This window comes from Symphodus melops (assembly GCF_947650265.1).
Source record: "Symphodus melops genome assembly, chromosome: 4".
Lineage (NCBI taxonomy): Eukaryota > Metazoa > Chordata > Actinopteri > Labriformes > Labridae > Symphodus > Symphodus melops.
Genome location: NC_136694.1, coordinates 4296701 through 4308794, shown reverse-complemented (window position 1 = coordinate 4308794; position 12094 = coordinate 4296701). Strand labels below are relative to the sequence as shown.

The window sequence follows — 12094 nt, the reverse complement described above, 5'->3', positions numbered from 1 at the left end:
AAGTATGTTTTTTCTTTATGTAGCTGAAGAATTACATTTTAAAATATGCCGTGAGGTTTATTAAATATACACTCACTTATTGTGTCTGCTCAGATATAAGACCAAGGTGCAATAATAAAATAGTTATGAGAACAACAGTAAAAAAAACAACAACAGCATTGTTTCCTGGTGATTCAAAGTAGGAAGTCAACATGATGTTCAGGCATGGTGATTGCTGGAAGATTGACTGCATCGACCAGTTCTTGTTTGTCATGTTCCTGAACTGATTTCTAACTCGTGTAACTCGTCTAACTCGTGTAACTTTGATCAAATGTATCAAACATGCTATGAAAGCAATCACGCTCAGCAACAGGTCACCTTGTATGCCTCCGAAATAAAACAGGCTGTCGATCTCGATAGACTTTGCTGAGTTGTGACTGAGAAAGTGTTTCATTTATAGGTCTTCTTTTGCTGCTGCTTGATTTGCTTCATCATCTTAAAAGTTTAGTCCTGCCGTGTCAGTAAAGTGAGATTTGTCCAACAAAGTGAGTTAATAAATCCCCACGAGTTCATTGGCTGCACATTAAAAGGCACATCAGTGACCCTGCTACTCTGAGAAAGCAGCTGTTCATGAAATGTTTCCGTGGTAACCACTGGTGTCGCAAAGTCGTCCGGTTCTGAAATCCTAACAATAACAACTTTAAAGGATCAAATGCTGAAATGATCAGTGGACATATAATATATGTATTATATATGGTGATGTGGTATAGACCCAGACCTAAAGGAAAGACACACCTCGGACTGTGTGGAGTCAAACTACATCTTATTCATCTTGGGAAACTTACAACTGTTTTCCAACCTTTACCAAAAATAATAACTGCACTCGTCTTTCCACATCACTACTCCACCTTTCTTCCACTTCCTTTTCCCTCCTCAGTTTGTCTTTTTCTTGTTTCCACAGCAGCAAAAACATCAATAACCACAAAGACAAGACTTACTCCAATCAACCTACAGGGCAGAAACTAAAGCACCAGCCGGTTTGGCAACTCTCTCCCATCAGTCTAAGAAATGTTCCACATCTAAAATGTTGTTGAAAGAGAACATGTGGAAAGAACTATATTAAAATTGAAAGCAAGATGAGTATCCCCTTTCTTTTTTCTCTGGATCCATGAATACTGTGTGCGTAGTTGAGAGCAGCTTGGACAGGAAACTGGTAAACATGAAGTCATTTGACATTCTCGTGAGGCACAAGTTTGGAAAGCTCAAATTGAACTAAGATGTGTTTTACAGAACATATGCACGACTTTCCATGTTCCATTAATTTCAGAGAGTGCTTTAACCACTTAAAAGCTTTACAAGATGTTTACCCTGCAGTGACAAATACTGAACGTCACATCAAATGGTTAACACAAATTTAACTGTTTTTCAAAATAAAACTGATGGTCTCACCAGGACACAGCAATGGTTTCATTCCCTGTGAACAGCTCACAAGTCCTCTCCTCATGGTTGAACATGGTGGGCTGCACTGTAAGAGATGCACTGGCGCTAACTATTGGCCGAGCCCTGGTAAGAGATACAGACCATTAAGAAAAGTAATAGATCGACTACTCTACATTGTTGTTATTACATGCCTAAGTGCATGAACATACCTGTATAACACGGCTTTATCAACGCCAAAAGCACCCACAATCAGATCTGGGAAACAGACGGTGAATACGTTTAGATATAGAGAAGAAGGGGGGTTATTTCTTTAGTCAAAGCAAGATGGTAGAAGACTTTCTGCAGTACCTGGGTAACCATTTTGATCCAGATCTCTGTTGCCTCGCAGAGCATATCCAAAACTGGCAGGGAAAGAGCTGGAAGCCCATTGGCCAGAGAGAGTTTGAGTAGGCGTGTCGATAAGACCTCCAGCATGACCGTTATAAATCAGAACCAATCCATGTTTGTCGCCTCCTCCATAGGGACAGCCGATGGCCATGTCTGAAATGAGGTAAGCAACAACACACCATCAGTGATTTCACACATACACAAAACTGTGTGAGCTGCACGTGTGAACGCAAACTTTCCATTTTTTCAGCCGAAGGTTACCCAGAATTTTTCACGCCAAAGTTTCCATTTGAAGTCAGGATGTTGTTGATGAACAAAAAGAACTGGCACTTACACGTCACCCTTTTCACCCTTGTCTTTGTACGACAGGGAGAGACATAACTTCGAAAAAATGTAGCTGCTGTCTGTCCTAAAATGTTGTCCAAGAAATTTTTAGGAGTGCGTGTGTGAAAAAGGCTTGTGTGAAGAATCAGATGTTTTCACAAATGTGTATAAATCCATATATGTAAGGCATTAGCATCTACATGTTATGTTTGTAGTTGGAGCTACCGAACAGTAGAGTGTTTTGTGGACTAGTATGGAAGCAACTGAGCATCCCTACCATTAAATCCATCCTGGTTGAGATCACCAAGAGGGGCCAGTGAGGAGCCGAACCGACTGAAGGCCTGATGGCCGAGGAGGTGAGCTTGGCCTGGCTCCAGCAGTAAAGGGCCTCGCTGAAGGTACACATACACCTTCCCCAGCTCCTCCAGACGCCCGTTGGACCCTCGACGCATGAACATCGGAGCTCCCACCACCAGGTCATCCAAACTGGGGGAGGTGAGCAAAGGCAGGAGACAGATAATGGGAATGCATTTGAAAAAAAAGAAGTTTGATTTGTCATCTCTGAGCTACTTTAGATTTAACACGTCAACAACAACAGATATTATACACAATCCTTTAGAGAACTGTTTTCTATTTCCTCCAATAACAAATTTCCGTGATCTTAAGAACCAAACCATTCATTTTACGTTCAGCACTTCCTCTTAAGAAACTTTAAGTGAACTGAAAAATGATTTAATCCCACACTGTTTGATTTGTTGATTTTGTACATTCTGCATTTGTTCCAGGTCGTCATCTACATTCACACAGACTGGACTTTGTCAACCAAAGGTTTGTTGAAAGGAGTTCTATTTCACGATTCCTGAGTATTATAAAGAACAGTAATCCCATTAATTCGAGAGGATCTACCAAATTTATGTAAAAGCACAGAATCTCCACTTGTATTCACTGTGTAATTATATTCTGTGGATTGAAAGAAAATGATGTGCTGCACCACATTAATGAGTAATAACCACTGGCATGGAAATGGGACTCGAGAGGTTAACATTTAATCTGACATCATGGTTGGGGTAAAAAGTCATGGGAAGTTGAGAAATAACTGAAAGTGACTATTGTCTGTTGAAAGACACTGATTCTTTCAGGGCATGTGACATTTTCCAAAGGAGAACTTTACACTGAGAGGAAGTGTAGACAGAATGAGAGTACACAGAGTTTCAGAAGTGAGTGACAGGGAGAGCGAACAAGCATGGGAAACTTTCTGGCTGTTGTCTTTGACGACGTCTTTCTGTTTCAGTCGTCTGTTCGAGCGTATACTTCACCACCTTATTTGTAAGTTGCCCGTTTGCTTCCTGTCCTGTCTGTCTCATTGTTTCTCCGTTCACTCACCCGTCGTTGTTGATGTCGGTGGATGCTACTGCGTAGCCGAAGTAGGACCCCATCTGGAAGACATTATAAAACAAGCCCCAGTTAGCCTGTAATCACACGACGCTGCACAGATCCCTTTCTTTTCTTTCATTTTCATTCTCCATGTCCTTTTTCTCTTTTGTAGCCTCCACTAACACCACCCCCAGAGGCTTTCCTCCTCAATCTCTCAATCCCACAATCCCCTGGGGTGTCCTCGGCTCCCTTTTCATGGAGCTCAGTGTTTGAGCTTCTGTAAGCTGGAGGAGAGGTAGGGGGTCTGGGGACTTGGGACTCGAACTCCTTCAACACTCACTGAGAAAATACTCATGGCTCTTAGGTTTTTCCGGTTTCATTTCATACCATGTATGATAAATGAGGGTCACGTTACAATGCTGGTTTAGACTTCAAAGTGATTTGTGGTGTAGCAGTACAGAAATGAGGTTCAGGATCCATGTGAAAAACAACACTGAATATTGGGGTTGACTTCCTGTATCACACACGTTAAACAGCTCATATCAACGTCCATCTAACTGAGGTTCAGAGCAAAGTTAAAAGATGTTCACACTCTTAGAAATGTGAACAGCACATGAAGGTAGTAACACTGTATCACACCCTATTGTACTACTACGCACCAAGCGTTCGACCACAGGAGCAGAGAACTGCATACACCCTGACAGAAGAGGGGGAGCAATTCAGGGTTAAGTGTCTTGCCCAAGGACATGTTGCTCGCAGGAGCTGGGGATCGAACCCTCAACCTTCCAATTGAGAGAGGACAACTCTACCACAGCTGCTCAATGTGCAAGGCTCCAAAGCTTAACCCATGTTTGAGTCTTCTGTAATATCATGTCATCCATCCTGTGACATTTGGATCCAATGACTGTTAAGACTTTAAAACATGGCTCAGCAGAGAGATTTTGTTTATCTGCATAACAAATGACTTCTTGCACAAAGACCCTCGGGTGTGTTTTTGCAGCTGACTTGGCTGTACGGTCAGCGCCCCCCCACAGAGGGAGCAGCATTAGCTCACAGAGAGCGCCGAAGCAATTAGCCCTGAGTTTACCTCAGATCACTCTCACTGTGACTTAACAGTTTGTCTAGCACCCTTCAGCCTGAGGGTGATACCACTGAATTGTCACTGATGACCTCCCACATCCAAAACACACACACACACACACACACACACACACACACACACACACACACACAAACTTTCCATTGTTTATGTAGATATATGCAATTGAGTATTTACCCAAGCCATTCACACATTAAAGATCTTTTTTGTATTTGTTTAAAAAAAGGTTTTTACTTTAAACGTTTCTTCATCTATTCAATATTCTACATTTAGGAAGTGAGTATGCAGGAAGTTGAATGGGTGTTCACTGACATTTCACACCTGACACACCTTCACAGTTCACAGGAGATGTGTAATATTTTACTCAGAGGGAACATTTCCTAAAAGTAGACCTGGCTGCTAAATCGAGCTCGTGACATTTTGTTTTAAAAATAAAGACCTTGTGGGGGACTTTTTTTTCAGCAATATGACTGAAACATGACCCTGCTAATCCTCTGTACTTTCCATTTGAAAAGTACAAGCACAATCTGTCCCGTAACAACCATCCACTAGCCTGCTCTGCTGTTTCTGGCTTTGATTTACAGATTCAAGGATCCTTGAGCTGTGCATACTGTAAGCTTGACCTCTGACACTGGTAAAGGCCTCATCTCCATGGGGTAAATTCCTTCACCTTCCACCCTCCTTTACACATGACACATTTAATATGTACCCACATATATGAAAAAAGAAGCTCGGAAAATCTCCAGCCAGATGTGCACATACCTGTTCTCCGGTCAAGTTGAGCAGAGACGTCAGATCCCTTCCATCTAGTATGGACACCTATGATCACACCAACAAAGATCATTGAGATAACAAGTTGAGGCTACGGATAACTACAGTTTACTAATCATTCGCTGTGGAGGCCTGAGTAAAGGGTTTATATGGTGTTATGGAAAATTTTACTCCATGTGTACTATGAAGGTCTCATAGAATCTGTCATATAAAATGTATCTGAAATGTCTTAGAAAACTACATGCACAGCATATTGGGTGTTTTGTTTCCCATCATTTCGCTCTATTCTGTTTCTCACACTCTGTAGATGTGGGAAGAGTCACCCAGGCTCTTTCTCACTGGACTCCAGCTCCTTCTCAGCCTTGGGAGATGGTAAATAGTCATGTAGTCTCTTTTCTCACACTAGGGGATAGATTGTGCCCTGCCAGGTGGGCAGTGGCTCTATGTGGCGTGATGGGGAAGTGCTCTGTGTAATGTGATGGAAATGTTTAAGTTTTCATGTTTGCCTTTTCTCGGGGCCTCTTTCTCTCCTCACCGTGTGAGAGAGGGGTCTTCGAACGCTTATCTTGCCTTCGAATAAATGTTCATTGAGACCAGATCGATCTTGGGGTTCCTTTTTTAATAGATCTTCTCACTCTTTATTTTCACTCTTTGGTAATGGAAAAAATTCCACAACAATGGCTACTTGTTTTTCTTTGCAGATATTAATTGTGCTGAATGAAAATGTGAGGACTCCTTACGACACCATACAGCATGAGTCCTTTTGGAACTCCTGTGATGAAATCTGAAACAAGGAAAACAACGGGAGGCGATTTCAAAACAAGACTTACTAGGAAGAACTGAGGTTTGAATGTCTCTGTTTTCAGAAAAACAGGTCTTTACCTCCTGCAAAACTTACTGAGACTCTTCCTATCACAATAGCATCATAATGTGTTGAGACTGAGCAGTTAAATATTAGACAGAGCTGAAGGTTTAGTGAAGCCTGTACTGAACCATGACATGTCTCTCTGTTCGGTAAATAGGATCCTCACCTTCTTCACCATCCCCACTGAACTCCCCAGTAGCCACAGAGTAACCTAGAGGAGGAAGGATGAAAACTACAGATTAGATATAAAGCAATGTGCATACTAGTAGAACAGTGTTGATATTATTCTTAAAAGAAAGCATTTACACATCAGTGTAGAAATACAGTATCCACAACAAACAAATCGAAAGCAACCAGATATACCATTTTGATACAATGCATCGTTTTTCTTTTTCCAAAAGCAGCTGGTTCTGCTAGCAGCTAATGCTAATGCCATCTAAGATCACATAATTCTCCTCACCACGGGATTATTTTTGTCATTTCAAATTAGCACAGAACCAAAAGACCTCATGTCGTCCAAACTGGATGAAGTATGCTACCTATGCAGCTAGAATAGTATAAATTCTGGCAAGTGTAAATCCTCACCCAGGTAACTGTCATCATAGCTCCCCTGCACCTGTCGAGTGTGAATCTGCCCGGCGACAGACAGCAGAAAGTAAGAGGGGTAGTAGGCTTTTACAATCTCCTCTGTGTTGGCTGAGATCAGCTGGCCTACGGGACAAATTGATTTTTTTTAAAAAGATCAGAGGTCAAAATGACAAATGCAACCTTTGTTCCACTGCAGTTTGTTCACTCTGAATGAAGAATTGAAAAAAAAAAAAGCTATCTCGAAAAGTCCACGAAGTTCCACATTCCTGTGAGCTCACCTTGCCAGTAAAAACTGCCTGGTCCTCCAAGCACAACTCTCCCATCCTGTAACACAGTAGCAAGAGCTGAGGCGTCAGTGTCATCATGAGTTTCAAACAAACTCTATAAATCTGATGTGCACAGCTAAATCCCTCACTGCTGACATCAGCCAAGACACAGAGACAAAAACTATGTGATTATGTAAAAAGACCTCAAACAAATATTTCCCTTACCTTTGTGAAGTCTGCACTAAATCCCCCCTGACAATAGCCCTGTCCAGCAGGTCCATGTCGTTCTGCAATGATCAACGCCACACATAGGAAATAACAATGAATGAATGTGTTTTGGATTAAAACTAGAAAGAAAGAAAAAAGAACGCTCTGTTCTTTCACATTTTAGTGGTTCATCAACCCAAAACCAAATTCCAGCTTAAAAACTCTGAAAACAACTAAATCTGAAACAAAACATCAGGGGAGGCAGATGTGCTTAACTGTAACAGCTATTTTTCACTTTGCAGTCAACTTCAATAACATTATTTTATCCACTCTTCGTAGCAATTTATTTATTCAAATACGAAGCTTTGGCTTTACCTGGCAAATCTGAGAGACCACGTTCTTCTAACCGAGGAAAAAACACCACAAAACAGGAACAAAAAAGCCCCTTAACCCCCTTTTACCGCTCCTGTAGCCCTTGAATAATAACTCGCCTGTTCGGCAGGGTGCGTACTCCACAAATGTTTTGAGGCCGTCCACAGAGAGGTAGCAGGTTCCTGTGACATCAGCAAAGGGTGTGTCATGTTCTGTCCTCCAGTAATAACTGGGAGCACAAGCCTGGGAAAACAGAAACAGCTTTGTGTCATAATATTGACCACATCATCAGCAGTGAAGTATTGACATGACTAAACTCCTCAAGAATTGATCGTTTAATTATAGCTTAAGCTCCAGTAGTCAACTTTAGTTAAAAAGTGATGGATTAAGGTCTTTTTTTAAGTATTTGACCTGAAATATCTCAAACCAGTCCACTTTAACACCTGAGCGAGCACTGCCTCACGTGCTGTGCTGGCAAGTCCAGGATTGGACAACTGAGAGGCTTAGTGCGTCATTGTCGTAGCTACAATACAGCAATAATAAAAGTACCAGTATTTATTTTATAGTAATCTATCGCATGTTCTCATAATGCATCATGTAGGTTAACAGACCGCGCAGCTACTGAGGCATACGTACCAGGACGCTGTTGCCATGGGAACGCACAGTAGCTCCAAACCACTGATGAGACTTGAACTCGACCTGAGTGTTCACATCATTAATATAGAAATATCGATCACCTAGAAGAACAGCGAGAGGAAAAAACACACATTCAGGAGGATTTTCATGACGGTTTGTGTCGCTCTGTGTTGTCGGAATAACTCAAAGTTGATTTGCTTTCCTCTGAACAAACCTCATTTGACGATGAATCAAAGTCAAAGACCCTGTGTGTGATATTTGTGCTGAATGGCTTCATTTGAGAGCCCTCTACACATGTTCCTGACGTTTTACATAGATATTTTATGGCCTTGTTCCCGAGGGTCCGCAGTCCTAATCCATCCTCCATGCTATGGCAGACATCAAACAGCTCAAAGGGACTTGGAGCATGTTGTGACTGTAACCCATACGGCTGTAGCTCATTGTACCGCCAGAGCTGTTTTACCAGAGGACCTGGCAGTACGAAAGCATGTAGCAGTGATGAGGGAGCTTGAAGAATGCTTAAGGTGCATTTGTGTGTGTGTGTGTGTGTGTGTGTGTGTGTGTGTGTGTGTGTGTGTGTGTGTGTAGGTTTTGTGTGTGTGTGTGTGTGTGTGTGTGTGTGTATGTGCTTTGCCTGCCAAACATTTAAGTTTTGCCACTTCAGCACCATTACACCTTCATGATATTGGATTTTTAACAACAAGCTGTTATAGTAATTTGGGAAATGATGTGTTTTAATTCAACTTCAATTGCTATTAATCCAAAAATCGTAAAGATGACATATTATCCTCATGTTCATGTTCATCTTACATTTTGTCAGTCAGTGAAACCGAGAATCGCTTTGCAGCTCTTATACTGGAGTTTAAAAAAACATCATTTTAGCTTCTGCTGAAAACATTTCGCTAAAGCTGCTGACTCTTTAATCCTCTCCTACCTTGGTGCCCACTTACTTCTGATTGGCTAGCTCTGGGGAAGCCTTCCAGGGGGCAGAACGCTGCAGGGCTGCCTGCTGAGGGCTACTTGTGAGCTTGTAGAAGAGCCAATGAAAACGTCTTTAGCTGCCTCCACAGAAGCCTGAAGCCATCAAGTGAAAGTCTTGCTTTCATCTCGGGGCTCTCTGCAGACTTATCCTGGGATTACTCCAACATACGTTTACTTTGAAACTTGTCCACATTTAGTATGAGCATCCAGCACCGCAATAGGTGAGTTTCAAAATGGCGATGAGAATAATAGCTCAACTTTAACCTTTGTGCGAGTTTGTATTGATGAAACACTTAACTGATCTGAAAAACATCTTTATCCAGGTACTAAAATTTAAGGAAATGTGATGATTTGCTGTTATTTCCTTGTTTCATTTTGATGTAACATTTTTGTTATACTTTTAATTATTTGCCATTAAGCATCCTTGAAATGTAATACAGAGAGACCTTATTTTAACAACTTGCCTAAAGCAAAACAACTTCTGTAAGGTTTCCTTTTTAAGCACACGCAAAAAAAGCCGAAGTGGGTTCTTTAATGTGCCTGTAACTTTATGAGCTTTACTGCGGTATATTTTACTGATATATGTGCCGGCTGTCTGTAGCAGAGTGGTGACACTAAACTCTCCTGGCTGCTTGTTGGGGTAATGGAGTCTGGGCTGTGTCCTCAAACACACCATGAATCCTGAGGCCTATAATGGGAATAGCAAGACGACTGAGTGTAAAGCATTAGCAAGTGTGTGTGTGTGTGTGTGTGTGTGTGTGTGTGTGTGTGTGTGTGTGTGTGTGTGTGTGTGTGTATGTGTACCAATGTGTGGTTCTTTTTCTATGATTCATGCATCGCATTTCACAGGCGGACTGCTGGACAGTTTGTAAACAGTTTGTAAATGTGTATTTATGTGTGCAGAGTTAGCATAGTCGTAGCCCTTAGTCTGTGTAAACCAACATTTGATATGTTGCACGATAAGTTCGCCCCTGTGATCCTTAAACAGCGGTGCTTATCATTTCCTGCATCTCAGATAAAGATTCTGGCAGAAGTAGGGGGCAGCCCGATCCTCTGGGGTCCTTGTTTCACGTAATGACTCGGTCCTAATTAAAGAGGGCTCACAACACTGGGCCAGAGTCCAGCAGGAAATCAAAGCTCTGTGAAAACACTACAAACACAGCACACCAACCAAAATGGAGACCTTAGCGAGGGGCGGGTTGGAGGCAAGCCTCAGCCACCGTTAAAACACAGGAGAGACATCAAAAGGCTGGTTTCAATACAAACAGAGAGCCACTGGTTAAGGAGCTATAAGATGGCAGGGAGCTGCACTTCTGACCTTGGGATGCTACCTATAGCCTCTTATAGCTTTTTATGGCTGGTTAGAGACTGCTGAGAATTTACCACAAAGTCTTGCCCCAACTGTTTAACAGTCCTGTTGGGGAAAGTGACATTTTAATGTCCTGGAATAATGTGCATCACTCACGACTGCTGAGATTATGGCGCAGGTAAAATTGTGTCCTTTGGTTTTTAAATACACGGGCAGATCTTTTTAACAGTTTCCATTTTTATCTGTGTGTGAGTACAGAGAGGCGGATCGTCAATTTGGATTTAATGAGACACCCTACCTTGCTTGTCAAAGTTGATAATGCTGCAGTTAGCTTGGCTCCAGGGGCACAGGTACACAGCTCCTCCTTCAGTGATGTGTGGTTGGCTTGTGTTGGCTTTTGGAGCACCGATCAATATACTGGTACTAAACAGCAGCAAGAAAACCAGATATTACATTCTGATTAAGAACAGAAAACAATTTTAAACAAACCCATTACTTTGATCTCAAGTCAAACACATTTAACTTGGAAACCAGCAGCAACATTAGCATTCACCTGATCTCCACCTTATTAGTGCAAGTTCAACATTCACTCCTTTAACTCACTGTTACTGTATGTTACTGCATGTAATGTTTGGTTTGGTTAAGTACCTGACTGTGTAGCTGCTTATTCACTGTAGTCAACAGGTAGACACTAACTTGATCTGTTTGCACATAGTGATACCCAGGAAGTGTAAAGTGTGTTTCTCTGACTCTGAACTTTTATTTTTTTTAAAGAACTTCCTGCTCCTGTCGTGAACTAGGGTGGATCAAATAATCACAATTTTATGATTATCTCGATGTGAACCATCACAAAAGTCTTCTTTATTGCATCAGATAAAAACACTTCATGTAAGCAATGCTTTCTCACTCAGGGTGTGTACTTTGCACCTGTTTGAAGGGCTATGCTTTTAAACCATTTGGATGCAGACAGATGAAGCTTAAGCAGCTACAAGCTGACCTGGGATTCGGTCGTGCCAATTTATTGGACACATCAGGTATGCATAAGACTAAAGAACAGAAGATAGAGAAACTAGCTTTCATGCACTCTTCATATTATTATTTTTTTATTTATAATTTATATCGTTTTCACAATATTGATCAAAGTTATTGCACATGGCATAATTTTCTCGCATCGTGCAAGCCAAGGAACAATGCTGAGGACAGTCATTGAGCAAATATGAACAGCTAACCTGAGTTTACAAAAAGAGGACAAAACATGTATTGTGCATGTAAGCTAGCTAAGTGGCCCGAGCATTTCATTCAGGTGAGTTTTTCTTACTAATGAACTGTAAGGGTTTCAGACAGCCCTGCTCATAAGACCTATTGTCTGGAGTAAATGGGACAACTTAAGACACTGGTGACTGATGACATTAGCAGAGATCAGACTCCATAACTCCTTTCCCCCCCCTTACCTCCCCCCATTCCACCAAAATGTCTGGAAGGCAGTGGAGAAATAT

At 41.7% G+C, this 12094-nt stretch overlaps 1 protein-coding gene across 1 annotated transcript in view; it reads right to left on the bottom strand.

Moving 5' to 3' along the window:
• Positions 1 to 12094, bottom strand: part of LOC306821999 (integrin alpha-5-like) — a 37160-nt gene that overhangs the window by 19769 nt on the left and 5297 nt on the right. The window contains exons 2-15 of the mRNA XM_079340683.1: positions 10897 to 11021; positions 8309 to 8409; positions 7792 to 7915; positions 7319 to 7380; positions 7106 to 7151; positions 6825 to 6950; positions 6406 to 6450; positions 6115 to 6158; positions 5366 to 5422; positions 3514 to 3566; positions 2408 to 2616; positions 1768 to 1959; positions 1629 to 1674; positions 1429 to 1542 (exon numbers count right to left, since the gene is read on the bottom strand). Coding sequence (XP_079196809.1) covers positions 1429 to 1542; positions 1629 to 1674; positions 1768 to 1959; positions 2408 to 2616; positions 3514 to 3566; positions 5366 to 5422; positions 6115 to 6158; positions 6406 to 6450; positions 6825 to 6950; positions 7106 to 7151; positions 7319 to 7380; positions 7792 to 7915; positions 8309 to 8409; positions 10897 to 11021 — 1344 coding nt within the window. The remainder of the gene's footprint in view (positions 1 to 1428; positions 1543 to 1628; positions 1675 to 1767; positions 1960 to 2407; positions 2617 to 3513; positions 3567 to 5365; positions 5423 to 6114; positions 6159 to 6405; positions 6451 to 6824; positions 6951 to 7105; positions 7152 to 7318; positions 7381 to 7791; positions 7916 to 8308; positions 8410 to 10896; positions 11022 to 12094) is intronic.